We start from the raw sequence: 27,907 nt of genomic DNA, 5'->3' as shown, positions 1-27,907 counted from the left end.
TGACTGAGTCCAAGGACAGGTAACAACAACTAGTTGCTATTTCATCTCAGTTGATAATACACCATGTTCCAGGACGACTCAACTGTGAACTGTATTTATATTGTTCTTTCTTTTGTTTGTTGTTTTGCTTCATATGAAATTACAGACACCAAAGTATCTTAATCTTTTTGTATCGGACAATATAATATTGTGTGCCTACAGCCACTGGAGAAATGTGGGGCTGACATATGGACAGAATTATATACTGGTGTGCTATCTGGGATACACCATCTATATGGGTAAATTAAGTAGCTTCTTGGTCTCTTTTCTGCAAAGCCTCTTATAATTTAGACTAAATTTAATTTTTAAAACAATATTAGAAGCATTCTAAGCAAGTATTTGTTCTATTAAACTCCTTAAACTTAACTGGTACTAATGGCTTGCAATTAATTGTAGATATATTTCTAATTCTTAAATCTGTATGTTGTCACCTCTGAATTATATCTGTTATTTTAAAAAATCACAGCCACAAATAATTTTAATAAATTTTAAAATTATATTTAAATCTTTTCTTCTCATTCTGTCTCATTTGAAAATCTGAAGTATCACATTCTAATTATAAAGGTCATAAGAGAGTTAGGATTTTCCTAAATGGACAACAGTACTCAAGTATTTCAGCATCACTGAATGAGAAGGTTGAAAGAGCTCTAATATGCTGGTTGATTCACATTCACTAAATGGATTAGCTGAAATAAGCATAATAAATAAAAGAGAATAAAATAAAAAAACAATTTCACACTAAGTGAAGGCTTGACTTATAGGAAGTGGCAGCTCTGATGGCCCAAGGCATAGAATTAGTTTTGCCACTCGGTAATTTGATTGATTCACTTGAGTGGCTAGAAGAGGACATTTTCTGCCTGATTTCAGTGTAATCAAGTCACCTGCTCTGCGATTCCTGGGGCCAAGTCACTGCACTCTGTTGAACACTGTGTGTGTGTGCACGGAGTAGCAAGAAGAATGTTCTCTGCATATGTGTACAGAATGATAGTGGGTTTTAGCTGTTTTGATATATTAGTGAACTTTCCTTTGAGATCATCAAAACAATTATTCAAATATACTTTTGTTACCCAACATTTGGGCATTAGTGACAATATTCACAGACTCAGATTCTAAAGCTAAAAGAGACCATTGTGATGATCTATTCAACACAGGCTTGTGACCTTCAAAGAAATAATTCCTAGAGTAGTTCCTTTAGAAAAACATCTAACCTTGATTTTAAAATTGTCATTTATGGAGGATCTACTAATACACATGGAAAATTGTTCCAAACGAACAATTGCTCCAATTGTTCATTACTTATTAGTTATTAAACAACATTAAAAAGTTACAGTTATTTCCAATCTGAATGTGTCTTGATTCAACAACCAGCCCATTTTCTCTATTAGCCCATTATTAAATACTTCTTTCCCGTGTAAGTACTTTAAGGTAATGTCTACACGTCAAAGTTAATTCGAAATAACAGTCGTTATTTCAAATTAACTTTCCTAGCGTCTACACAGCCAAACTGCTATTTTAAAATTAAATTGAAATAGCGGAGCACTTATTTCAAATTTGGTAAACCTCATTCCATGAGAAACAATGCCAAATTCGAAATAGCTAAATCGAAATAAGTGCTGTGTAGACGCTTATTTTGAAATAGGGGCCCTTCCCAGGGTGCCCTGGTGGCCATTCTGGGTACAACCAGGAAAACTCTTCTGCTCCCCCTTCCTCCCCCCGCCAGCCCCGGAGCCCTTAAAGGGATAGACTCTGGCCACAGTGCCTGTGCCAGTTGCAAGCCTGCCAGCACAGAGCCAGCAGCCTGTGCACCTGGCTCAGCATAAGCCAGCAACCCAGTGGCACCCAAACCCCTTGATCACTGCATCCAAATCAGTGAGGCAGATGATTCTGAAGTGCAGTACTCTATTATTGGCCTTGACCACCTGCAGAGGGACACACCAAACCACCGAAAGTCACTGGAGTGCTCCTTCCCCGCCACTGCCCTGTGGCCCCACTCCCAGGAGCAACCCCCCCTGCAATCCTGGCCACCACAGGCAGTCCGTAATGTGGCTGGGACAGACCAAACCCTCCTGGGGAGGGGACTTTCACCATCTCCCCCCCTTTTCCCTAGGGCAGCCCATCCCCTCATCGTACCCCCCCTCTCCTGACACAGTGGCTGGAGATTGCCATACCTGCATGAGCACTGCTTCAACGGTGGATCTCCCCACGCCGAACTGGTTTGCCACAGAACAGTAGCTATCCAGCGTGGAGAGCTTCCAGAGGGCGACGGCCACACGCTTGTGGAGGGGAATGGCGGGCCTCATGTGCATGTCCCGTCGCCGCAGAGCAGGGGCGAGCCACTCACAGAGCTTGAGGAAGGTATCCTTCTTCATCCTGAAGTTCTGGGTCCATTATTGGTCTCCCCAGCACTCCAGGATGATGTGGTCCCACCAGTCGCTGCTGGTGTCCAGACACCAGATGCGGCGGGGCATGCTGGCATCCGGGAGCTGCTGCTGCTCCTCCCCAGACCCTAGGGGGGTTGAGAAGAGGGCCTAGAGGTCAGACTGCAGCAGATGCTGCCAGGCAGTCTCCAGCAATTGCAGCCAAGCTTGCACCAATGTGTCCAAAATGAGCACCAGAGTGCCCCAGGCGGCTCTGGCTCCATGGTGACGAGTATTGTGGAGTCCCGAGTCAGGGCGACCAAAGCAGGAAGAGAGAAAAATGCTTTGCTGTCCCTCAGCGAGGTAGGCAAGCAAGCAGGTAAAGCTGAGAACTGGCTGTCCAGGGGAGTCCCTTTAAGCACAAGCAACTACTGACCTGATGCTCTCCTGGAACCGGTTTCAGCTGCCCTTAAATGCGATTCGGTGTCCAATCAGTGTGGACGTGCTATTTTGAAATAGCAAAACACTATTTTGAAATGCATTTTGTGTGCAGATGTGTTATTTTGAAATAACTTATTTCAAATTAACTATTTCGAAATAAGATATTTCGAAATAACGCTGCAGTGTAGACATACCCTTAGAATGTAATCAAATCACTCTTTAACTTTCTCCTTGTTCGCTGAAATATATTGAGCAACTTCAGCCCTATTACTGCAAGGCATGGTTTGTAATTCTTTAATCATTCTCATGGTTCTTCTCTGAACATCCTTCTTAAATTATGAGCCCCAGAACTGGAGATAGTATCCTCCGTGATGTTTGTTGTGGACAGAATAGAACAGATTATAGATGTGGGAAACAGATGTGGGTGGCAACCTGGGCAGCAGTGAACATGAGATGGTAGATGTCAGGATCCTGACCAAAGGAATAAAGGAAAGCAGCAAAATACACACCCTGCACTTCAGAAAAGCAGACTTTGACTCCCCCAGAGGACTGATGGGCAGGATTCCCTGGGATGCTTACATGAAGGAGAAAGGAGTCTAGGAGAGCTGGCAGTATTTTAAAGAAGCCTTATTGAAGGCACAGGAACAGACCATCCCGATGTGCAGTAAGGACGTGTCCAGACTCAGGGGTTTTTTCGGGAAAAGTAGCCTTTTCCCAAAAAAACTTCCCCTGCGTCCAGACTCAAGCCGCGTTCTTTCGAAATTATTTCGAAAGAACGTGGCTTTTCTTTCGATGGCAGTAAACCTCGTTTCACGAGGAAGAACGCCTTCCTTCGAAAGTTCCTCTTTCGAAAGAAGGCGTTCTTCAATGTAAAGAGGCCGTCTTCGAAAGAGAGCATCCAGACTCGCTGGGTGCTCTCTTTCGAAAAAGCGGATTTCTCTTTCGAAAGATCCGCCTGCAGTCTAGACGCGATCTTTCGAAAGAGCCTCTTTCGAAAGAAGCCTGCAGTCTAGACATAGCCCAAGAAAAGCAAATATGGTAGGCTCTCAGGATGGCTTACATGGAAATCTTTGGTGAGCTTAAACACAAACAGGAAGCTTATAAGAAGTGGAAGCTTAGGTAGCTGTCTAAGAAGGAGTATAAATATATTGCTTGAGAATGCAGGGGAGCAATCAGGAAAGCAAAAGAGCAATTGGAATTGCAGCTAGAAAGGAATGTGAAGGGTAACAAGAAAGGCTTCTGCAGGCATATTAGCAATAAGAGAGTGATCAGGGAAGGTGTGGGACCCTTAGTGGATGAAGGAGGTAACCTGGTGACAAGTGATATGGGAAAAGCTGAAGTACTCAACGCTTTTTAGACAATCTTTCTATTAAGCCGTCACCATTCTTGTCTGTCTGTCACAGGATTTTCAACTTGTCCCTCCTGTGCACGTTCCTTGCCCCTCCTGCGCACACGCTACCTGGCTCCCCCAATGAAGCAGGTCACCCAGCAAGCTCTGGCTCCCCACCCTCCTCAGCAGGCCACCCACCTTCTGTAGATGGCCCTGCCTGCCCCCGTGCAATTGGATTCCAGGCACTTCCTGTTCTCCTGGCACAGCCAAACCGTGACCTTGCTTTAAGCTATGATATATATTAAATATTGTTTTTATTATCTGAAAATCATATCTAATCAACATACAAATTACACGGTCAATAATTAAACACTTTACCATATTTTACAAGCATCTAATACTGAAACAAAAATGTTTAAGCTATATAAAATTATATTAGCACGCTTCAACCTATTTTCTTTTTGACATATTTTAATGCATGATTCATCAACATTTTCAGAATCAAAGTCCACAATCTGGTAAAGCTAGTCTGTTAATAAAATGAAAAGATGACCTTGTCTAATTTAATAAGTCAGTGTAGAAATATTCTTTCAACATGTTAATTTTAGAATTACAGAAAGGTTATCGTAACTTGCTTTTTATTCTGCCTTTTCCAGATCATTTCTTAAACTTGCATTACTATAATTCATTTGATTATATAAAAACCTTTGTAGATCACTGTATTTTAAGACAGGTTTTGGTTTGCTAATAAAAATATCTTCATTTATACTTTAAACATGTATTATATACCATACTTTCTTTTTAGAGTCAAAATTTAAATATTCTTTGGAGAATTTTTTTCTTTGCAAAATATTTTTGGGATGAATTCAGTGCTCACTGATAGCCTAAAGGTATGTCTAAACTACATCCTTCTTTTGAAAGAGGGATATAAATTAGACAGATCGAAATTGCAAATGAACCCGGGATTTGAATTTCTCACACTTCATTTGCATAATAGTGGTTGCGCAGTCTTTCAAAAAGCCCTTTTTCGAAAGACCACGCAGACGCCATTATGCAAATGAAGTGCAGGAAAGTTCAAATCCTGGCTTCCTTTGCAATTTTGATCTGTCTAATTTACATCCCTCTTTCAAAAGAGGGATGTAGTTTAGATATACCTTAAGGCTACGTCTACACGACAAGGTTTTTGCACAAAACCAGCTGTTTTTGCGCAAAAACCTGTGGCACGTCCACACTTCAAATGAGCTCTTGCGCAATTAAATGGGCAGTGAAATGGCAGAACAGAGGGCTTTTTCTGCCATATGTAAACCTCCTTTTCTGAGGCATAACTGCTTTTAGCGCTACAGCTATTGCACAAGAAGGCAAGTGTGGACTCTCCAGAGGCGTTTCTTGTGCAAGAAACCCCCATGGTCAAAAGCACAGGTGCTTTTCTATGAATGACCATCAGAGCTTTCTTGCGCAAGAGCATCCATGCAGTGTGGACACTCTCTTGTACAAAAGCACATGGCTTTTGCGGTGTGTTTTGAGGTGTGGATGTGCTCTTGCGCAAGAAGTTTTTGTGCAAAAGGCTTCTTGCGCAAGAAGCATGTAGTGTAGACATAACCTAAGAGACCACAGTTCCGCAGTTATCCTTAGAACAGGTACAACATGACAGTAGCAGTACAAGCTGTCCTATATAACCAGGCCCAGCATTAGGGCAAGGTAAGCAAGGTGGTCAATTAGCGTGTCCATGCCAAATGAAGCTGATAGAGTGGGTACTAAGTGCTCTTAAGTACCTGGCACTAGGTTTTTTATGTCATTAGGATGTGGAATGTAGCAGGCAATGCACATTTATGTGAATCTGGACAAAGACACTTCTTCACAAATTCTTAAGACATGGGTCCACCAGGTCACAATTTGCACACTTGTGATGTGTGAAATGGAGGTATTTGTGGAAAATGAAATTTTGTGGGAGTTATGTTTCTCTAGCTTCTTTTTAGATACAAAGCTCTGCTGGCAGAGTAAACAAATCAGTGTTAGTTCTCATCTCTCAGTCTTTGGTGTATTTTTAATGCAATTTTATTTCTTAATTTTATTTGCTACTTCTCTTTTATTTTTCTTAAAGAGCCTGCTGTTGACGTCTTTGGTTCTCACAATTTGGATGCAAAACAAATCTATTATTGGTGCAATTTCATCATTATTTGTACAATATAGTACTGAAGCAAGCTGAGTGGATTGTAGTAAACAATGAGAAGGTATCTTTACTCAGCACTGGGAACTGACATGCAAACTTTTCTACAACTAATACTCCAAACTGAAATAGGATTTCAGTGCAGCAGAGTGCCATTTAATTGGCAAGCAGACACACATTAGACATAAATAGTCCAGCTCAGTACTAGCATATGTGCTAAACTAGATAATAAAGTGCAACCAGAGAGAAGGACTAGGAATAGAGGAACATATGTGTATATACAGGTTAGACCTCTCTGGTCAGTCCCCGAAGAGGGATTTTGAGGGTACCTGGGGTCATTTCTGGACCCCCTGCTGCTGGCACCCCACGCCACCCAGCCCACAAGCCTGCCAGCTGGCGCCTTACCTCCTGCTGGCCCCACTGCCCTTCCATCATTGCCGTGGCTCCAGGACCCTTTGGGAAGCCGTGCATGTCGTGCTGAGACACTGGGACCCATAGGACAGCCACATGCTACAGATCCCTTCCCCAACGAGCTACTGTGGCTCCCAGCCCCACCGAGCAGCTACACACATGTCTCCCAAACCCCCTGGGCAGACTTGCTGCCACGCACTGGATGGCCCTGCCATCACCCCACTGCCCTGCCAGCCCTTCAGGGATCCTTGCCATTGGCCCTCCATCAGGATTCTCTGATCCTGCAACATCTGTTATGGTCCATGGATGTTGCTGGACCAGAGAATCCCGGTTAAGAGAGTATCAACCTGTATATCTGTGTGTGTGTGTGTGTGTGTGTGTGTGTGTGTGTGTGTGTGTGTGTGTGTGTGTGTGTGTGTGTGTTTGTTCAAAATTAACCCTTTGTTACAAATATACACTGAATAAAGGCTATTTTCATGAAAAGCACAATTTTCAGTTAATCCAAATTTTAAGAATTTCTGACTTAGTGTATTAGTATATGATTTGATAATGTCACAAAAACATCAAACATATAATTTCTAGAAAAAATGTAGGGAAAATGATCTCTGGAAAATGTATTTATGTAACTCATAGCTCTGAAAAATAAAAAAGTCACATATTTCCATTAACAGCCATTTTTTTGCAAAACATAATCAAATCTGTTCACAAATAAGCATGAGGGCAAATAACTGTTGGTATCCATAGGCTGTCAAAAATCAAATTCTCCTCACATATTTATCAACTTTAATCCATGAATATACTTCATGTTAAAATGAAAAAGTAAGATAGATAATAGATATTGGGAGTTAAAATTAATCCAGGCCAAATATTCTTGGATGCCAGGAAGGCATCTCCACAGCATTCCTAAACATGTAGACTATTATTTTTTCCAGCAGAGTAGTTTTAAGTTAATTTATTGCATTTTTACAGAGTATAGTCCCATATCTTATTCACAGCCTGTCAGTACAGTGGAAATTACAGCAAACATAATACTAAACATTACAACATAAATATCTGTTTTATCTAATTTGGATTGTGTAATTTTTTAAAGTAAATGAAAGCTTACTTTATTTGTGTCAAAAGCAGATCAGTGTGGCCATTACTTTTTCCTGATAGTACAATGTAAAGGGAGTATAGCTATCAGTCAGGCAATTTCCACTGTAGCTATTAACTCTTTTTTCACTAGAAGAGTTGTTTTCTATTTATTTGAAAAGAACCTAGGGCAGCCACCAAGGACCACTATAAAAGTATTCAAGCATTTGCAGTCCCATTCAAGTGAGATGGAATAGTTGCATACTTAATTTTACTACCACAGAGCTCCGTACAATCCATTGAGGAGAACTGGCATTAAATAATGTTATTCAGCTATTTTATTCCATTAAGAGGAATACATCACAGAGCATTAAACACCACTAAGAAAAGTCCTGCATTTAAATATGGTGTGTATTTATGGTATTTGTTTTGCTCCCTATATCAATTTTCTAGACAATTTACAACAGTATTAGGGAACCAATTGTTAACAATTTTGACAAATCACAGCCTTATAAGACTTTCCTATGAGAAATCTCACTTCTCAAATCTAATTTAGATATGGAGGCAGGAATTAAAGAGCATATTATTTGAGCAAAAAGGTTAGATTTAGACATGGCAAATAGATGGCTAACTATATTAATTTGCTCCATAGATCAATATTTTCCTGCAGCCAGATTATCTCTTTGAGGCATGATTGCAGTAACTGTCAAACTTGTAATGAAAAGTTTACAACTATATTTATTTAAATGGACTTTTGAATTAAATTTTGTTTTACACTTTATTACAACCAATTGCTAGACAAGCTACTGAAAATAGAAATAAAATACAAAAGATACTATGTGTCCTTTCGGAAACACCACAAAAATCATCTGAATAAATGTGTCCCAGACTGCAGACACTAATGCAGTGACAAAGGATTTATACCCCACCATTTTCAGAGTGCTGTTTTAGCGCATATACAGCCCCATTCCCAAACAATGGAGAATAAGGATTGGGCATAAACTTGCAAAAAGTTAGTATCTCCAGAATCTGATGTTCCTTGGTTTGAGTACAAGAGGATTATCATGCTAGAGTGCATTTTGATGAACCTAAAAATCAGTCAATAACCTGATCCCTAGCAATGTCAGTGGAAAATGCTTCAATGCTAACTCAATTTCAATTAATTCAGACATTTAATCAAAGTTAGCATAATTCCTAGAACTAGGGTTTAAGATAATACCAAGAAAGCAGTCTGAAACTCTTAAAGAAACATTTAAATGCTACTGTACTTATGTACTTTACTTTAAAGCTATTGGATGGAGAATCTCTTTCAGAGTCCAAGTATTTTTGTTCAATTTACTGTTGCCAAGAGTTACTGTTCAATCACAATATTATTGTATTGCTACAGAAGCAGCCATCCAGACAACAGAAGGAGCTCAATTAACAAGCATTCTTTCAGAGCTTTGCTAATCTGAGATGCTAGATTAGCAAAGATTAGAGTTTTGCTAGTCACCACTGCTAACCTTACATGTATTTATGATCATTTGGAATAACAGGTCACATAGAAAAGAAACATTGCCACACCACACTGGTTTCCCCATAAGAAGGAAATCATGAGCCTTGGGGAGAGAAGCAATATCTGCTCAATGGAGAAGGACAAAGCCATTAACAGGTAACAAATATATTATCAATCTGCAAAGGGGGAGTTCCTAAATAATCCTAAAATAAAGATTAGGAATTATTAAAATCTTGACTTGTTATTAATTTATCTACTTACACACTTTCTAGGCTTTCCCTAAAATTATGACCTACCCAGTCTACAGCTACTCTAAAAGCACTTAATCACAGCGTAATAAAAAGTGCTGTAAGAAATTTTCATAACAACCCAAAAATAGATGAAACTTCCCTGCTTAAGAATTTAATTACCATCTTGAAATAGGGGCCAATTTCCCCGAGCAGGTCACTGACATTAGCAAAGCTGTCTAAGTTGAGACAAGACGAAGACTGAATATTAAGTGCACTGAATTTTTCTGCCTGTTCTTAACTCAAAACCAAACAAAACTCACCATAGTTTAGGTTCACTTTGAACTTTGTGATGTCAAAGGAGTCATGAATTCAGGAGCATCAAAACCAAAATAGCTTTGCAAAAACTCCTATGAAATGAAGTTATCAAGTTTCACACCTCTCTGACAATAATTAGTAATTAAGTAATCAGAAAAACTGAACATCAACAATATTTTTCAGGCAAGGCTGAAGCTCAGAACTTATTTATAGGTGCAATATGCATCTGCGAAATATGATCGTGTAAAATAGAGGTGGCTGTAAAACAAGCCCACTGAAAATGTGGCCCTTAAGGATAGATAAAACAAAATGGAAAGGGAGACTTTGGGTTACTGGTTTGTTTGTTTGTTACCCTCCCCCCGCCCCCCAAGATATCTCTGCTCTTGTAAAGAGATGCTCTTTTAGGATTAATGACTAAAAAAAAATAGTCTCATTTCAATTCCTTATACACTGAACATTCCCATTTATTTCAGATTATTTAACATTAACAGAAAGCTGTAGACATCAGCATTTTGATTTGTGATTTTGGCATCAAATATTGGGGTATTTAAGAATTCTATACACACAGAATTTGATTTTAAAATCAATTTAGATAGATGTTTTAATATCACATTTGCACCCATCACCAATTAGTGCACAATAAAATAAAACAGTGAGAGTTTTTGGTACAGCATATGAATTTGTATTATTTGAAAACATAGTTCATTGTACAATTAACTAAGATCTAGCTTGTGAACGTTCATTGGTATAAAATATTTCTCATTTTGGGGACACACCAGATGGAATGCAGAGCACAGTGGGACATGCCATTTATCACAATGACAGTGTGTAGGTAGCAGTGATCCTCTCACCACAGGAGGAAGCTAGAACTGCAAATGTGGAGCAGCATTAAAAGCTCTACTAGTGGAGTTTGGCAACCTTGTATTACTCATTAACTGAATCATATTAATTTATTAGCCATATATATCAATGTAATTCACTACAGAACTGTCACCACAAACAGTTTATAATTGTTAGCATTCCCCATGGGCAGAGAAATGTAGCAATTATCTTGAAGCAGTGTGTAGTTCTTTGATTTTTAAAAAAAGATAATAATTCAGTCAAACTAAGTAATGCCAATAACAACAAAGTTGTCCATATGCTTCTTATGAGAAAGGGAGCTTAAAAAAAATCCCTGATTACCAAAAGGGATAATGGGAAACAATGTGAGTGATATTCAGAAGTGAGATGTAAATACACCAATATGCTCACTCTGCTGTATTGATGGAGACAGTTCACTAATCCATATAAATCATATGCTTCCTTTGTGCCAAGGCTATTTTAAATGGGACAAAGAGGATTCACACTACTTTCATTTTTTTTAACAGCAGCCATCAGACATGGCAGTCCTAAATCCCAACTACTGCAGGTGGTAAACGAGTCAACAAGTACGCTGTACATCAACAGGAGGATATGCTTATGTGGCAAGCTACTTCCTCTCAGAATCCAATCAGCTTAGCTTCATAATAAGAACAGAGTTGCTTCTAAAGATTTGGCTTATATATTTTTCTAGTCTGAATAAACACCAGAATTTTCTAAGTTTATCTGAATTTCAAATATTTTAGCCAATGCCACACATTGCTGTTGACTTCCATGCAGCAGAGCCCTGATCCTACATTGTCTTGGCTGCATCTCTCAATAAGCACGTTCTCATTCCTTCTAACCCCTGAGCTCTGCAGACTTTCACAGCAGGTCTTGCAAAGTCTCTGCGAGGCCAAAGACAGCTACTCAACTGCAGTTCAGAAGCAGGTTTGGGACCAGGTATGGGTGGAAATGGAAAGAAAAAATGATTAACAAAAGACAGGTGGGCACTGATTGTGTTGATAAACCACACATTTAATTCTCTGACATACAGATCCTTAATTAAATTGCTGGAAAGACAAATTATTCTTAACATTTTTCTCTGGGCCTACAGAAACAGTGAAAAGCTATTTAATACAGTATTTAAAAGCAAGGAAACACTTAAAGCATTTCTGTTTAATATTCTGATTAAATATTCACTGTCACTAGCTGATATTCAATTCATTATCTACTAATATATTTATAAAATGAAACTATTCCATTTACAAACAACGAGTAGTCCTGTGGCACCTTACAGACAAATTTTATTATATATATAAACTGTAAATGGAAAAAAATGTCTCAGAGGGGTAGCCATGTTGGTCTGTAACTTTAAAAACAGTGAGTAGTCCTGTAGTCAGATGAGATGATCCTGAATGGATTCACCCAGGTTCATTTGATCTGAAGAAGAGGATTTTGCCCACAAAAGCTCATGATACTATACATTTGTTAGTCTGTAAGGTGCCACAGGACTACTCATTTTTTTTAAAGTAATAGACTAACATGGCTACCTCTCTGAGACTTCTATTCCATTTACAGTTAACTTTTAATAAACCAATAAGAAGCTAAGTTAGACTGAAAAAATACACAGGTTTTCAAACAAGATGTTGTGTTTTCTGCCTATGTACTTGCAGCCAAAAACTCAAAGTGAGGAAGTGCAGTATGCCTAATTTAACTGTCTGTTTATTATGTGAAAATGACCATGTAAACTGAGCTGCTATAAGCCAAATGGGTGATGAAATAGTGTCATGTATTACAAGAGGTGAAATGAAGAAAACTGACTCAAGTCTTAAGAAAGTCTTCCTGGAGATGCTGTGATTTTGAATTGATAGAACACTAAGGATATGTCTAGACTACAATGATCTATCGAAATAGGTACGCAAAATGCGCTCTGCAATTTATGTACCTTTTTCCGATATTATTTTCGGAAGAGGCTTTTTTTAAATTTGGCTCATCTACGTAGAAGCAAATTTTGGAAAATCCTCCTCTTTCGGAAAAGCCCTTCTTCCTCACGGAAGAAGGAAGACAGGGCTTCTGAAGGAATGCGTCTGCTCTGCCCCCCCCCCCCCCCCCCCCCCCCCCCCCCCCCCCAAAAAAGCAGAATAGCAGAAGCGTTCCCTGGACGCTACGGAGTTTAGACATAGCCTAAAAGAGGGAGGGGACTAAAATATAAATCAAAGGAGGGTGTGAATCATGTCATTACTGCTGAGGAGCTCATTTTGAAGGAGCAGTGAACAAACAGATTGATATGTCGGAGAAAAAGAAAGACATACTGTCTGACTTAGGAAAATTTCAAAGCTTCAATACTCAAGCATAGAGGCTACGTCTACACTGCCCTCTGTTGTACAAGAAAATATGCAAATGAGGGGAAGCGGTGAATATTGCCATGATTCATTTGCATACTCATTTGCATACAAGTGGCTTTTGCGCAAAAAGGTGCTGTCTACACTGCTCCTTTTTGTGCAAAAACCCTCTCTTGCGCAAGAGCCATTCTTCCTGAAAAAAAGCAGCAGAACATCTCGTGTGCAAAAGCCCCTTGAGCAAAAATGGCAGTTCATTAAGTATGCAAATAAGGCACAGCAATATTCACCGCTTCACCGCATTTGCATATTTTCTTGTGCAACGAGGGCAGTGTAGACGTAGCCTCTATGCTTCAGTATATGCTTGAGATGTAGCCAATGAGTTTTAAAATGTCCCATCTGAATCATGAAGGCAGATTTACGTAGACATCTTTGTGTGTTTGTATAATCCACACACTTAGGGTACGTCTAGGCTACGTCCTTCTTTCGACAGAGGGATGTAAATTAGGCACTTTGAAATTGCAAATGAAGCCAGGATTTGAATTTACCGCACTTCATTTGCATAATCGCGTAGTGGCACTCTTTTGAAAAAGCGCTATTTTGAAATTGAAAACGCAGTTTAGACACAGTTCTTTTGAAAATAGAAGCCTTTTTTGAAAGATCCTGTAAACCTCAAGGCTTCTATTTTTTGAAAGAACTACATCTAGACTGCAGTTTTAATAGCACTACCTCAGCTTGCGGAAGTATGTAATCCACATACCAAGGCTATATCTAGACTGCCCCCTCTTGTGCAAAAAAATATGCAAATGAGGTGAAGCATAGAATATTGCCATGCCTTATCTGCATAATTAATGAGGCTCTGTTTTTGCATAAGAGGCTTTTGCGCAAAAAGGAGCTGTCTACACTGCTCCTCTTTGCACAAAAACCCCCTCTTGTGCAAGAGCTGATCTTCATGAAAAAAAGAACGGTTCTTGCATAAGAGGGAGGCAAAAGCCTCTTACGCAAAAATAGAGCCTCATTAATTATGCAAATGAGGCACAGTGATGTCCCACGCTTTGCCTCATTTACATATTTTTTTGCACAAAAGGGGGCAGCCCTAGCATGGTTCACTGTCCTTTGTCGTAGCACTTAGACCAATTACAGCCAGAGATAAGAACAAAGGAGCTCTCCATCAGAAAGTAATAAGCATCTGGCTTTATAGCTCAAGCTGTAGAGATACATATAGTAAGCTCCAGAGGTTCCTGGTTCAAATCCACCTCCTGGCTATTATATTTGCTTCACCAAGATGAGAGGCTTAGGTTATTTAACAGGAAAGAGTTCAATGGAGATGGAATCCTGAGGAGGTCCAGAAGAAGAAAAGACACTTAGGCTATGTTACGCTGATTATTTTCAGGAATAACGGCATTGCGCAAGAGGGTTTTTCTTGCGCAAGAAGGGGCAGTGTAGACAGCTCCTTCTGGCGCAAAAGCCTCTTTTGCAAAAATGGTGGCTCATTAGATATGCAAATGAGGCTCGGCGATAATCCACGCTTTGCCTCATTTGCATATTTCTGGCGCAAGATTGCACCAGTGTAGACATAGCCCTAGGGTGGAAATCTACATTGCATGGATAGAGACAGAGAAGAAGAATGAGCTAAAGGAGGAAACCCCAACGTGTGAGGAAAGAATCCTCCCCAACACACTTTCCTAGTCAATGGAAAGAGCAGGTTCTCCTCAGGCTGGGCCAATTGGCTACATTCTCTCCCTAGTTACTCTCCAGCCCTGACTGTTCTCCTCTCCGGCTGATAGCCTATAAGTGCAGCCAGATTGCCCAGCAAACAGGAGAAAGTGTTCTACTTCCCACATAACAGAAAGCTAACACTGTTTTAGAAAAAAATACTTGTCTAGGACACTGTTTAGGACTGTCACTACTTACAGAAAGGAGAGCCCAGGCCAAACAAGTAATGACAGGTATGAGAACGTTAGTACCCAAACTGTCATGTGACCAGGAGACAATGGATTAATACCTCTGATCATCCCTCTGATTCTAGTCTACTACATATCACCCTAGGCGTATAACCACCTCACCTCTTTTGAGAAGCATTAAAATGCAGTGTTCTTACTTCATTTTTTGGAAAAGAGAGAGTACAGAGGGAGAGGAGGCTTCCCATGCTGCTTCTGTCCCCAGCAAAATTTCTCAGCTTCTTCTAGCTGAAAGCTAGTCAATGGGAGCCAATGGATTTTGTTAGGGTGCAGGGGTAGCATATGAAGTCTCCTCCTCTATCTCTAGCATCCAGGGCACAGAAAAGCCAGCTGTTTAAAGAAGCATGAGCTGCTCTGTAATAAGGGTCCTGGCAAGGCAACTGTGGGCCAGATCCGGTGGATTGGCAGGCTCACTGGCTGTATCTTGCCCACCTAGCCTTAACTGAAGGAGAACTCTCATAGATTCAACTTCCCCTTGGAGCACTCCTGTCAAAGGGTATGTCTACACTTGCACCCTAGTTCGGACTAGGGATGCAAACGCAGGCATTCAAAATTGCTAATGAAGTGGGGATTTAAATATCCTGCACTTCATTAGCAAGATCTCGCGGCACGCTAGTTCGAATCACAACTGATTCAAACCAGGAAGTGCACCCCGGGATGCGTTTGGTTCGCCTTAGTTCGAACCAAATCCCTTGGCTTGAACTAATGTTACTCCTAAAAAATTGAGGAGCTGGGGAGGGGAGACAACAGAGCAGAACAGTTCAAAGTATGTAGGGAATACTGTGACCATATAGGCTCTCCTTTGTGTCTCCAAAGGACTTGTAGTCATCACAATACCTCTTCATTCTGAAGAATATCGTAGCAGAAATAATTTTTAAAATTACTTTAATATTTGGTTAAACATGTTTAACTATTTCCAAAACACTGTCCAATAATTTGAAGTTTAATCTTTTGAGTTGATTTATTCTGTGTACTTTTAAAGTATGCCCTTCTACTTTCTGTGGTCAGAGTAGCACAAGAGGACCACACTAAGCCACGTTAATACTATTTTACTATGCACACAAGGCATCCGGGGGTACTAAAACATTACCACTTTAATCTAATATGCCTTTTGCATAATTTTAGACCCTATTTGCAAATGCATTTGTCAACATTTGGCAACAATTTATCAACACTGGTTGCCTCCTGTACATGTTGTCACCAGTAGAGAATAAATAAAACAGAAAATATGAAAACACTTAGCCTGGGAGGAATGGATACTGTTTTTTAGAATTCTAATAAAAAATGTGTTTATGAAAATCAGTCTTCAGAGTGAATACATAATTCTAGAACTTCACTACATTAGAAATGAATTATTAATCACACATTATTATAATTACACAACAGACTGGGACCAACTGAACTGGGGGGATGAATCTAGCAAAATGCTTCCAAATACTGACTGTGTTTAAAGCAATTATTACTGTTAATATTACTTAAAAAATTTATTCCTGCTTCCATAGTGGTATTTTATTATAGCCCAGCGCATCCAGAGAAGTAAAATCCATTGATTTCCACTTAATGCACAATGGGACATAGGACGATATAAGGTCCCAAACCTGAAACTTCCTGTATGTGGGTGGACTTCTGTGCCCACATAGAGTCTTACTGCGCTCAGTGGGACAGCGTAGCAGTCCCCCATGTGCAAGAAATTACAGGATCAAGGCCCACGTTACCACTCTCCAGGCACTCCCTTATGAGCCACCTAATAACTAAAGAGGGGCATATCCCTTTCCATTACAGTCCGTCCCATCAAAATTCTAAATGTCTCCTGCAAGGTGAGAAATGCAACTCTTGTTAAACAGCATGCAAGACTGCTTGTGTCTCAGGGAAGGTCTACAATGTGGGGAAAAGTCAATGTAACCTTGCAATGTGAGTAACGTTAGTAATGTAATTCAAGTCAATGTAGCTAAGATCTGTTTACTGAGGGGTCTGCACCACGCTGGATCAATGGGAGAAACATTCCTGTCAAATCCCCTTACTTTTCTCATTCCAGTGGAGTACTGGAGTCGACAGGAAAACAATCAGTGGTTGATATACCAGGTCTTCACTGGACACACTAAATCGACTCGCAGTGGATTGATTGCCACAGTGTTGATCCCACCAGTAGTGGAGACAAGTCCTTGGTAATGATCCAAAATATTCAATGCCCTGGATGTTTCTGGACTGTAATTTGGGAATATCAGTATGATTTCTACAACTGTTATATATTAAGTCATTGTTTACATTCTACTATAATTCATTTGGTTGTGTATTGTTGACCTTATTATCAAATAAACATATACACACTGCACTATCACTTGGTAGCATGGTAACAAGAAGCTTCACTGAAATGTATATTCACTATGCTTTTAATTTACATTGCCTTAAGTAACAGAATAGCAACAACACACTATTAATGATGTAGTATTTTAGGTATATGTATAACCTATAGGTGGTATTATTATTCCATTATTTTATATTGTGGTACTAAATTAAGAGAACTAAAACAGAACTTCATGATCTTCTGAATTTAGTTTTATTCATCCTTTTGATAACCACAGTTTCCATAGTAAATGTGACCAGTTTTATGTCTTCCTAAACTAATGATTTTACATATATACTAGCCTCCCTGTTTATAGCCTATGAGAACTAAAAGACACATGAACCAGAAAGGAAGAAATAAGGCTATTTAAGGTAATGGCTAATATTACCAAGGGGGTGGGGTTTGGTAATAAAATAATGTATCTAATGGAATTTCCTTTAAGGAAATTACACATAATAAAGAATTAAAGTAAAAATCTATTAGATTTTAGTCACTGCAGCATAAAAACACAGTTTTCATGAATACTCAAAAATCCAATAATGTAACCTCCGGTAAAAGTTGAAAAGCCCTGTAGGATATGGCATTTGGATCAATATTAGTTTATTTCAACTGCTGTGCAGTATGAAGAGACCAGGCTCATCATCTGATGGATTTTATTACCTGTCGGGGAGATAAGTCCTGGTGATAACAGGCCTGGGACTCCATGGGGCAGAAGACGTGCGTTTTCTTGTATTGCAACTCCCAGAGAGCGCTTGGGGGGTCTTCCTGGCCGTGAGCTGTTGAAATAAAAATAGGATACATTTTTAATTGAGTGTCTTTTGCATTCAAGTCTTCTAGTTTCTTGCTTTTTAGTCCTGGTTTCCCTTTGTCATAGATTCATTGATGGTTTTGATTGCTATTTAAGGGCTAAGCTAATAATTTTGGCCTAACCTATCAAATTCTCACATTTTTCACATTAGCTAGAGCAGTCTATGAATTGTGGTCAGTGTTCCCTCTAAGTTGCACGGCAGCACAGCTTCAATCAGTCCCACCAAGTCAGAGGCTCAGGGCTTTGTGCATAGAGCTGACTGACTGGGCCGGGCTAATTAATAACCTGTGAAGCTTAGAGGGAACACTGCTTGTGGTTATAATTTTAATACATAATGTAAAGAAATAAAATATCTGTGTATTTATCTATTCCATTCATCCAGTTCTCTAATGCAATTTGTATGTCTGGATTATCATTCTGCAGCTGTCAACAGAGCAAAAGCCATTAGAATCATCTCTTTCCCACACCAAATGATAAAAATATAAGGTTATAATATTTGCAAAGATATTGCCATTTTTCTTTAGCAAAAAAACCTACATTTTACTCAGTTGAATAATAGAGCTTTAGACAAAATGCTATGAAACACTGTATAAAATAAACAAGTTGCAACAACAAATGAGTTTAAAAGAGACAGCATATCCAAGACACTTTTGGTTTGCAAAGAAATTTCAGTTAAAGTTCACTCTATCAACTTTACAGTTGCCAAGCTCTCCACCAATGTAAGACAAACTCTGCGTTTAAAGAAGACACCTTCTAGCACCACTACGCAGAGGTACCATTAGTCTGTTCATTTTTCATACAATGTGCTAGTGTTATTTTGTTTTATTGTACATCGAACTAGCACACAATCATTTTTTCTGGTTTACTATTTTTGCTGTATAACCCCTCCCTACTCTTCTTTCTAGTTTTGTTTTAGGCAGTTTTAAATTTCACTTTATTCATTGTTTTTTCTTGTTAGTGTTTACCCTGTTTTAGCAAGTCTAACCACCAGGCTGGAATGGTTCTGAAACGAAATCTACTGTAATGTCCAGATAGTCACAGAAGGGGGAAGAAAGAGAGGGAAGAGAGAGAGAGAGAGAATATGAGCATGGTACAGGAAACTCAGACTCATTATCTCTTTACTCCAAAAAGAATAGCATTATGCTGGTTTACCAAATAATCTATATAATTTCATTGCTACTAGAACATCATGCTAAATTCAATTAAACATTTTTCAGTTGTACTAGGAATACTTCCCATTTTAATAGACCTTAAATGTAATCTTTTCTCAACATATAAAGTGTTATGTGCCTGCTGTACTCCACCCTACATTTTCATGTCTAAGATACCTATTGACTAGTCTGTCTAGAGATAGTGTACAGTATATTTCACATTAAAGCAGGATGAAAGGTAAAATTACACCTAGATTGCAGGTTTTGATGAATTATAACAAATTGTTATTGTTTCATTCTTTGAAAAGTCGTAGAGACCGGCAGATATCCTGGATGATTGGAAAAAGGCAAATGTAGTGCCCATCTTTAAGAAAGGGAAGAAGGACGATCCAGGAAACTATATGCTGATCAGTTTTACCTCAGTCCCTGGAAAAATCATGGAGGGGATCCTCAAGGAATCCATTTTGAAGCATTTAGAAGAGGGGAAGGTGATCAGGAATAGTCAGCATGGATTTACAAAGGGCAAGTCATGCCTGACCAATCTGATTAACTTCTATGATGAGGTAACTGGCACTGTGGATATAGGGAAGTCAGTGGATGTGATCCTTGACTTTAGCAAGGCTTTTGATACGGTCTCCCACAATATTCTTGCCAGCAAGTTAAGGGAATGTTGATTGGATAAATGGATGGTAAGATGGATTGAAAGATGGCTAGAAGGTTGGGCCCAGCGGGTAGTGATCAATGGCTCGATGTCAGGATGGTGGTCAGTTTCTAGTGGAGTGCCCCAACATTTGGTTCTGGGACTGGTTTTGTTCAACATCTTTATTAATGACCTGGATGAGGGGATGGACTGCACCCTCAGCAAGATTGCAGATGATACTAAGCTAGGGGGAGAGGTAAATACACTGGAGGGCAGGGATAGAGTCCAGAGTGACTTAGATACATTGGAGGATTGGGCCACAAGAAATCTGATGAGGTTCAACAAGGACAAGTGTAGAGTTCTGCACTTGGGACGGAAGAATCCCAAGCATTTTTATAGGCTGTGGACCAGCTGGCTAAGTAACAGTTCTGTAGAAAAGGACCTGGGAATTACAGTGGATGAGAAGCTGGATATAAGCCAGCAGTGTGCCTTTGTAGCCAAGAAGGCTAATGGCATATTAGGTTGCATTAAGAGAAACAATTCCAGTAGAAGCAGAGATGTGATTATTCCTCTTATTCGGGTTTGGTGAGGCCACATCTGGACTATTGTGTCCAGTTCTGGGCCCCCAATTACAGGAAGTATGTGGATGCATTGGAGAGGGTCTAGTGGAGGGCTACCAAAATGATTAGGGGGTTGGGGCATATGACCTACAAAGAGAGGCTGAGGGAGGTGGGTCTATTTAGTCTGCAGAAGAGAAGAGTGAGGGGGGATTTGATAGCAGCGTTCAACTTCCTTAAGGGAGGTGCCAAACAGGCTGGACAAAGGCTATTCACAGTAGTGACGGATGGCAGAACAAGGAACAATGGTCTCAAGTTGCGGTGGGAGAGGTCCATGTTGGATATTAGGAAAATCTATTTCACTAGGAGGGTGGTGAAGCACTGGAATGGGTTACCTAGGGAAGTAGTGGAGTCTCCATCCCTAGAGGTGTTTAAGTCTCAGCTTGACAAAGACCTGGCTGGGTTGATTTAGCTGAGATTTGTCCTGCCTTGGGCAGGGGGCTGGACTTGATGACCTTGTGAGGTCTCTTCCAGCTCTATGGTTCTATGATTTATAAAAGTATACATAAAATGTGCCTAATATTCTAAGTACTTTTGACATATATTATAAGAACAAATCCACTAATATTTGCAGCGCTGTTCACTGATGGCCCATAACAAAACTCAGTCCTCAAAAGAATATTTATAAAAGCTTCTCACCTCAACAATGTTTTATATAAATAAGATTAATTTAAAAAAATTTAAATCTGAATATACACAGTTTTGGAGGCAGGAGGAGGATGGTTGGATTTTTGTCACGCTGACATGACTACTCACAAGACTAAATGTTTGCAAGGCCAGAGTCTTAAATATTTCTCAGCTCTTTCTGCAAATACTACAAGCAAAAATGAAACTCATGAATAATTTATCATTAACTAAGCTGCACAAAGTATGAACAGTAAACAAATATAAATACTGAAAAATGAATTCTGGTTTACAGTAAAAGTTTTGCTGACTTTTAAATGACTACTCACAGAAGTAATGTGAGCATGATTTGACCTTAGATATTGCAATACTTTTTTGGTTCTTATGCTCTCCACTATTTCTAACAAGACATAAGAAATCTTTTTTGTTTTGTTAAAAACACCACATATCATTTTTAATCCGTCCATCTCTTTTTAGTGAATAGGGGTATGTCTACACTACCCCGCTAGTTCGAACTAGCGGGGTAATATAGGCATACCGCACTTGCAAATGAAGCCCAGGATTTGAATTTCCCGGGCTTCATTTGCATAAGCAGGGCTCCGCCATTTTTAAATCCCCGCTCGTTCGAACCCTGTGCCGCGCGGCTACACGCGGCACGAACTAGGTAGTTCGAACTAGGTAGTTCGAACCAGGAGGGTAGTGTAGACATACCCTAGCAGAATAGTAATAAAACACCATAAGCCTAGTTACAGTCTTACTTACACACTTCTAACCTTATTGTTTTTAGTGACATTATTTCAAATTTGTAGTAAGAATATAAGAATGGCCAAACTGGGACAGACCAAATATCCACCCAGGCCAGTATCCTGTCTTCAAGCACTGGGCAATACCAGATGTCCCAGAGGAAGTGAACAGAACAGGAAATTGTCAAGCAATCCCCTCTTCTGTCACCCATTCCCAGGCTCTGAAAGAGGCTAGGGACACCACTCCTATTCATCCTGGCTAATAGCCATTGATGTACCTAAACTCAGGAATTTATCTATTTCTTTCTTGAACCCTGTTAAAGTCCTGGTCTTCACAACATCCTCTGGCAAGGATGTGCGCTGTGTGAAGAAAAACTTCCTTTTGTAGTCTAAATAAGTAGTCTAAATAAGATCAAAATCGAGCCAAGTTCATGTTTAATGTACATACAATTATCTAGCTGCTATTTATTATTACTTGTTCCTCACCCATTCAACATCTGCCAAAAACTGTATATGGGATTTTAACACTGCATTCAGTAAGTCTTCATGAAATTAATCACAATGTCCCTGAAGTGGGGAGCCAAGGTAAGGTTTTGTCCTGGCCTACAGGAGGAAGGGTAGCAGTGTTTTACAGGTTTGGGAAGGGGACAGAGGAGTGAAAGCAGAAGCAAAAAGGGTAGGTGTGAGATGAGCAAGGTGATGCTGACTCATCCCTGGGAATATATGAGTGGAAAGCTTTAAAAGTGGCAGGTTCTGATAATAGAAGTCCTTTCTCCATGCAGCAGACAAGGCAACATTAATACTTCCTTCCTTCAAAGTGGAGAATATCAAATCGGTTAGAACCTGCTGTGAGCACTGCACTAGTCATTCATAGGTAGAGTAGGGGTCCTTTTGCCCCAGCCACATCCGATTTCAGAGAGGACTTATTATGGGGAGTAGGGAAGAATGTTAGGGGTATAATGTCAAAACCCATTTTGTAAGTGTGGGGTGGATATACAGTGCAGGTGCCATGTAAGGAAGGCATCCAGTGGTCAGATGAATAGTCTGGAAAAGGAATTGAAAAGGAGGTGCCGGTTAATGGAACAAAATGGAGAGAGGTTGGGGCTCCTACGATTGGTATGACAGGAGCCACTCCTTCCCCTCTTTCAGTCCACAATAACCTTCCTGGATAGTAAGATCCTTGGGTTGGCTGAGTGTTACCTACTAGCCCTGTGCTCTTGGGAGCCAGGGAGTGACATTCATGAAAAACTATCCTCCCACTCTTCCCCTAAGCCTTTGCTAGAATCAGACAAAGCAATGAAAAGGCCAGGGAAGACACACCTAAACTAATTAAGGAAACACCCCAGCCTCATCTGTATTGAAGATGGAACTCATTAGCATATAGAATGGAGACCAGCTCTTCCAAGCAGGAATAACAATGAACTATGGGATACTGAAAGCAGAGAAGCACTGCATGATGGGAAATCTCTATTCCAGATGCTAATGAACCTAGGCCTGCTCACACCCAAATTAGTCATTATCAGACCAATTCTAGTAACGATCCTATTGACATCTAAAATACTCATAGACTCATAGACTTTAAGGTCAGAAGGGACCATTATGATCATCTAGTCTGACCCCCTGCACAATGCAGGCAACAGAATCTCACCCACCCCATCCTAGAATAATCCTCTCACCTATATTTCAGATACTGAAGCCTTCAAATAGTTTGAAGACCCCAAGATGCAGAGAATCCTCCAGCTGTAATCTGTACCCCATGCTACAGAGGGAGGCGAAAAACCTCCAGGGCCTCTGCCAATATACCCCGGAGGAAAATTCCTTCCTGATCCCAAATATGGCGATCAGCTAAACCCTGAGCATGTGGGCAAGACTCACCAGCCAGACACCAAGAAAGTTCTCTAAAGTAACTCCTATCATCCCTCCATTGACCTATTTACCACTGATAATGAATGGTCAATTAGTTACCAAGATTATGTTATCTCATCAAACCATTCCCTTCATAAACCCATCTAGTTTAATCTTGAAGCCAGATAGATCTTTTGCCCCCACTACTTCCCTTGGAAGGCCGTTCCAGAACCTCATTCCTCTAATGGTTAGAAACCTTCGTCTAATCTCAAGTCTAAACTTCCTACTAGCCAGCTTATATCCATTTGTTCTTGTGTCCACATTGGTATTAAGCTTAAATAATTCCTCTCCTTCCTTGGTATTTATCCCTCTAATATATTTAAAGAGAGCAATTATGTCCCCCCTCAGCCTTCTTTTGGTTAAGGTAAACAAGCTAAGCTCCTTTAGACTCCTTTCATAAGACAGGTTTTCCATTCCTCGGATCATCCTAGTGACCCTTCTTTGTACCTGTTCCAGTTTGAATTCATCCTTCTTAAACATGGGAGACCAGAACTGCACACGGTATTCCAAATGGGGTCTCACCAATGCCTTGTATAATGGCACTAACACCTCCTTATTCTCACTGGAAATACCTCGCCTAATACATCCCAAGACCGTATTAGCCTTTTTCATGGCCATGTCACAGTGACGGCTCATAGTCATCCTATAATCAACCAGGACTCCGAGGTCCTTCTCCTCCTCCGTTACTTCCAACTGATGTGTCCCCAGCTTATAACTAAAATTTTTGTTATTAATCCCTAAATGCATAACCTTACACTTCTCACTATTAAATTTCATCCTATTGCTATCACTCCAATTTACAAGGTCATCCAGATCTTCCTATATGATATCCCAATCCTTTTCTGAATACCTCCCAACTTTGTGTCATCCTCAAATTTTATCAGGACACTTCCACTTTTGGTGCCAAGGTCAGCAATAAAAAGATTAAATAAAATTGGCCCCAAAACTGATCCCTGAGGAACTCCTCTACTAACCTTCCTCCAACCTGATAGTTCACATTTCAGTATGACCTACTGTAGTCTCCCCTTTAACCAGTTGCTTATCCACCTCTCATCTTTCATATTAATCCCTATCTTTTCCAATTTAACCAATAATTCCCCATGCGGTACTATATCAAATGCCTTACTAAAATCGAGGTAGATTAGATCCACTGCATTTCCTTTATCTAAAAAATCTGTTACTTTCTCAAAAACAGGAGATCAGGTTGGTTTGGCACGATCTACCTTTTGTAAAACCATGTTGTAATTTGTCCCAATTGCCATTAACCTCAATGTCTCTAACTACTTTCTCCTTCAAAATTTTACCTAAGATCTTGCATACTACTGGTGTCAAACTAACAGGCCTATAGTTACCCGGGTCACTTTTTTTCCCTTTCTTAAAAATAGGAACTATATTAGCAATTCTCCAGTCAAATGAGTCCAACCCCGGAGTTTAGAGATTTATTAAAAAATTTTGCTAATGGACTTGCAATTTCATGTGCCAGTTCCTTTAATATTCTTGGATGAAGATTATCTGGGCCCCCCGATTTACTCCCATTAAGCTGTTCAAGTTTGGCTTTTACCTCGGATATGGTAATATCTACCTCCATATCCCTAGTCCCATTTGTTATGTTACCATTATCCCTAAGCTCTTCATTAGCCTCATAAAAGACTGAAGCAAAGTATTTGTTTAGATATTGGGCCATTCCTAGATTATACTTAACCTCCACTCCATCCTTAGTAATTAGCGGTCCTACTTCTTTTTTTTTCCTATTTATATGGCTATAAAACCTTTTACTATTGGTTTTAATTCCCTTTGCAAGGTCCAATTCTACCTGACTTTTAGCCTCTCTCACTTTGACCCTACATGCTCTAACCTCAATAAGGTAGCTTTCTTTACTGATCCCTCCCATCTTCCATTCCTTATATGCTTTCTGCTTTTTCTTAATCACCTCTCTGAGATGCTTGCTCATCCAGCTTGGTCTAACACACCTGCCTATAAAATTTTTCCCTTTTCTTGGGATACAGGCTTCTGACAGCTTGTGCAACTTTTACTTAAAATAATCCCAGGCCTCCTCCACCTCACAATTCGTAATTTCTTTAGTCCAATCAACTTCCCTAACTAATTTCCTTAATTTATTAAAGTTAGCCCTTTTGAAATCAAAAACCCTAGTCTCAGATTTATTTTTGTTTATCCTTCCATTTAATTTGAACTGAATTAGCTCATGATCACTCGAGCCAAGGTTGTCCCCTACAACCATTTCATCTATGAGGTCCTCACTACTCCCCAAATCAAATGTAAAATAGCATCCCCCCCTTGTTGGTTCAGCAACTACTTGATGAAGGAATTCATCAGCTATCACATCTAGGAAAATCTGAGCCCTATTATTATTACTAGCACTTGTTCTGCAGTCTATATCTGGAAAGTTGAAATCTCCCATGATTACGCAGTTTCCATGAGTATTTACTTCATTAAATACAGGACTATGTAGCACTTTAAAGACTAACAAGATGGTTTATTAGATGATGAGCTTTCGTGGGCCAGACCTACTTCCTCAGATCAAATAGTGGGTCTGGCCCACGAAAGCTCATCATCTAATTAACCATCTTGTTAGTCTTTAAAGTGCTACATAGTCCTGTATTTTGTTTCAGCTACACCAGACTAACACGGCTACATTTCTACTTCATTAAAAACATTAACGAGGTCTCTATCCATATCCAAATTGGATCCTGGTGGTCTATAACACACCCCAAGCATTATCCCAGGGGAGGATCTGATAGTTTTCTTCCCCAATGTGATTTTTGCCCAAACAGACTCTGTCTTCTCCATTCCATCATTTTTTATTTCTTTACAATCTATCTCATCTTTGATATACAATGCGACTCCAACACCTTTACCCTTATTTCTATCTTTCCTAAACAGCACATACCCTTCAATACCTGTACTCCAGTCATGCCTAGTATTCCACCATGTTTCTGTTATTCCTATTATATCTGCTTTCACTTTCAGGACCAATAGCTCTAGTTCCTCCATTTTGTTACCTAGGCTCGTTGCATTGGTGTACAAACATCTTAATTTTTGCTGTTTGGCCTCGCTCACATTCTTTACCCAATTTGGCACGGATGTTGTACCTCCAATATGACCTATTAAACTAGTATCCACCCTACCCTTCCTCATGTACATTCTCCTACCCCCAGCTATATCCTTTCTTACTTCGTTTTCCTCCCTCTCAGTGTTAAAATCTGGCGTAGAGATTACCTGGACAGCTCCCAACCATCTCCCCCAAATTCCTAGTTTAAAGCTCTCTTAATCAGTTAAGCCAACCTCCGTCCTAGAAGTCTATTTCCCTCCCTACTTAGGTGAAGTCCATCCCGAGAGAACATTCCTCTGTCCATAAATGCCTCCCAGTGACCATACATCCCAAAGCCCTCCTTATAGCACCACTGCCTAAGCCCGTGGTCCCCAACACGGTGCCCGCGGGGGCATTTCAATGCGCCCGCCAGGTGCTCGGGGCTGGCCTGGCCCCAGGCACATGGCGCACGGGCACTTGCGGGGGGAGCGCGCTTGGCGGGAGGAGTGCCGGGCGCGCGGCACTCGGCGGGAGGGGACGGGGAGGAGCGCCGGCCCCAGGCACGCGGTGGGGGGGGAGCGCCAGCCCCGGGCACGCGGCGGGGGGGAGCACCGGCCTCGGGCACGCGGCACTCGGCGGAGGGGGGAGGGGAGCGCCGGCCCCGGGCGCGCGGCACTCGGCAGGAGGGGGGGAGTGCTGGCCCCGGCCCCGGGGCACTCGGCGGGGGGGGGGAGTGCCGGCCCCGGGCGCTCGGCACTCGGCGGGGGGGGAGCGCCGGCCCCGGGCGCGCGGCACTCGGCGGGGGGGGAAGCGCCGGCCCCGGATGCGCGGCACTCGGCGGGGGGAGGAGCGCCGGCCCCGGGCGTTCAGCCCTTGGAGGGGGCCCTGCCTCCGGGCGCGCAGCTATGGGGGGGCCGCCCCCGGACGCGCAAGTGTCCCCGCCCGCTGGTGCCCGGCGGGCAAACGGCCACGTCCCCTGGTGCCCGACAACGTCAAAAGGTTGGGGACCACTGGCCTAAGCCATCTTTTG

General features: G+C 40.8%; 1 protein-coding gene across 6 annotated transcripts in view; it reads right to left on the bottom strand.

The window, feature by feature from the left end:
• DACH2 (dachshund family transcription factor 2) overlaps nucleotides 1-27,907 on the bottom strand; it is a 673,780-nt gene that overhangs the window by 310,063 nt on the left and 335,810 nt on the right. For all 6 annotated transcript variants that reach the window (XM_075940749.2, XM_014569659.4, XM_014569658.4 and 3 more), the window contains exon 2: nucleotides 18,001-18,116. In XM_075940749.2, coding sequence (XP_075796864.2) covers nucleotides 18,001-18,116 — 116 coding nt within the window. The remainder of the gene's footprint in view (nucleotides 1-18,000; nucleotides 18,117-27,907) is intronic.

Source organism: Pelodiscus sinensis, chromosome 13 (genome assembly GCF_052426305.1).
Source record: "Pelodiscus sinensis isolate ZL-2025 chromosome 13, ASM5242630v1, whole genome shotgun sequence".
NCBI lineage: Eukaryota > Metazoa > Chordata > Testudines > Trionychidae > Pelodiscus > Pelodiscus sinensis.
This window is presented reverse-complemented; position numbering and strand designations above follow the sequence as displayed.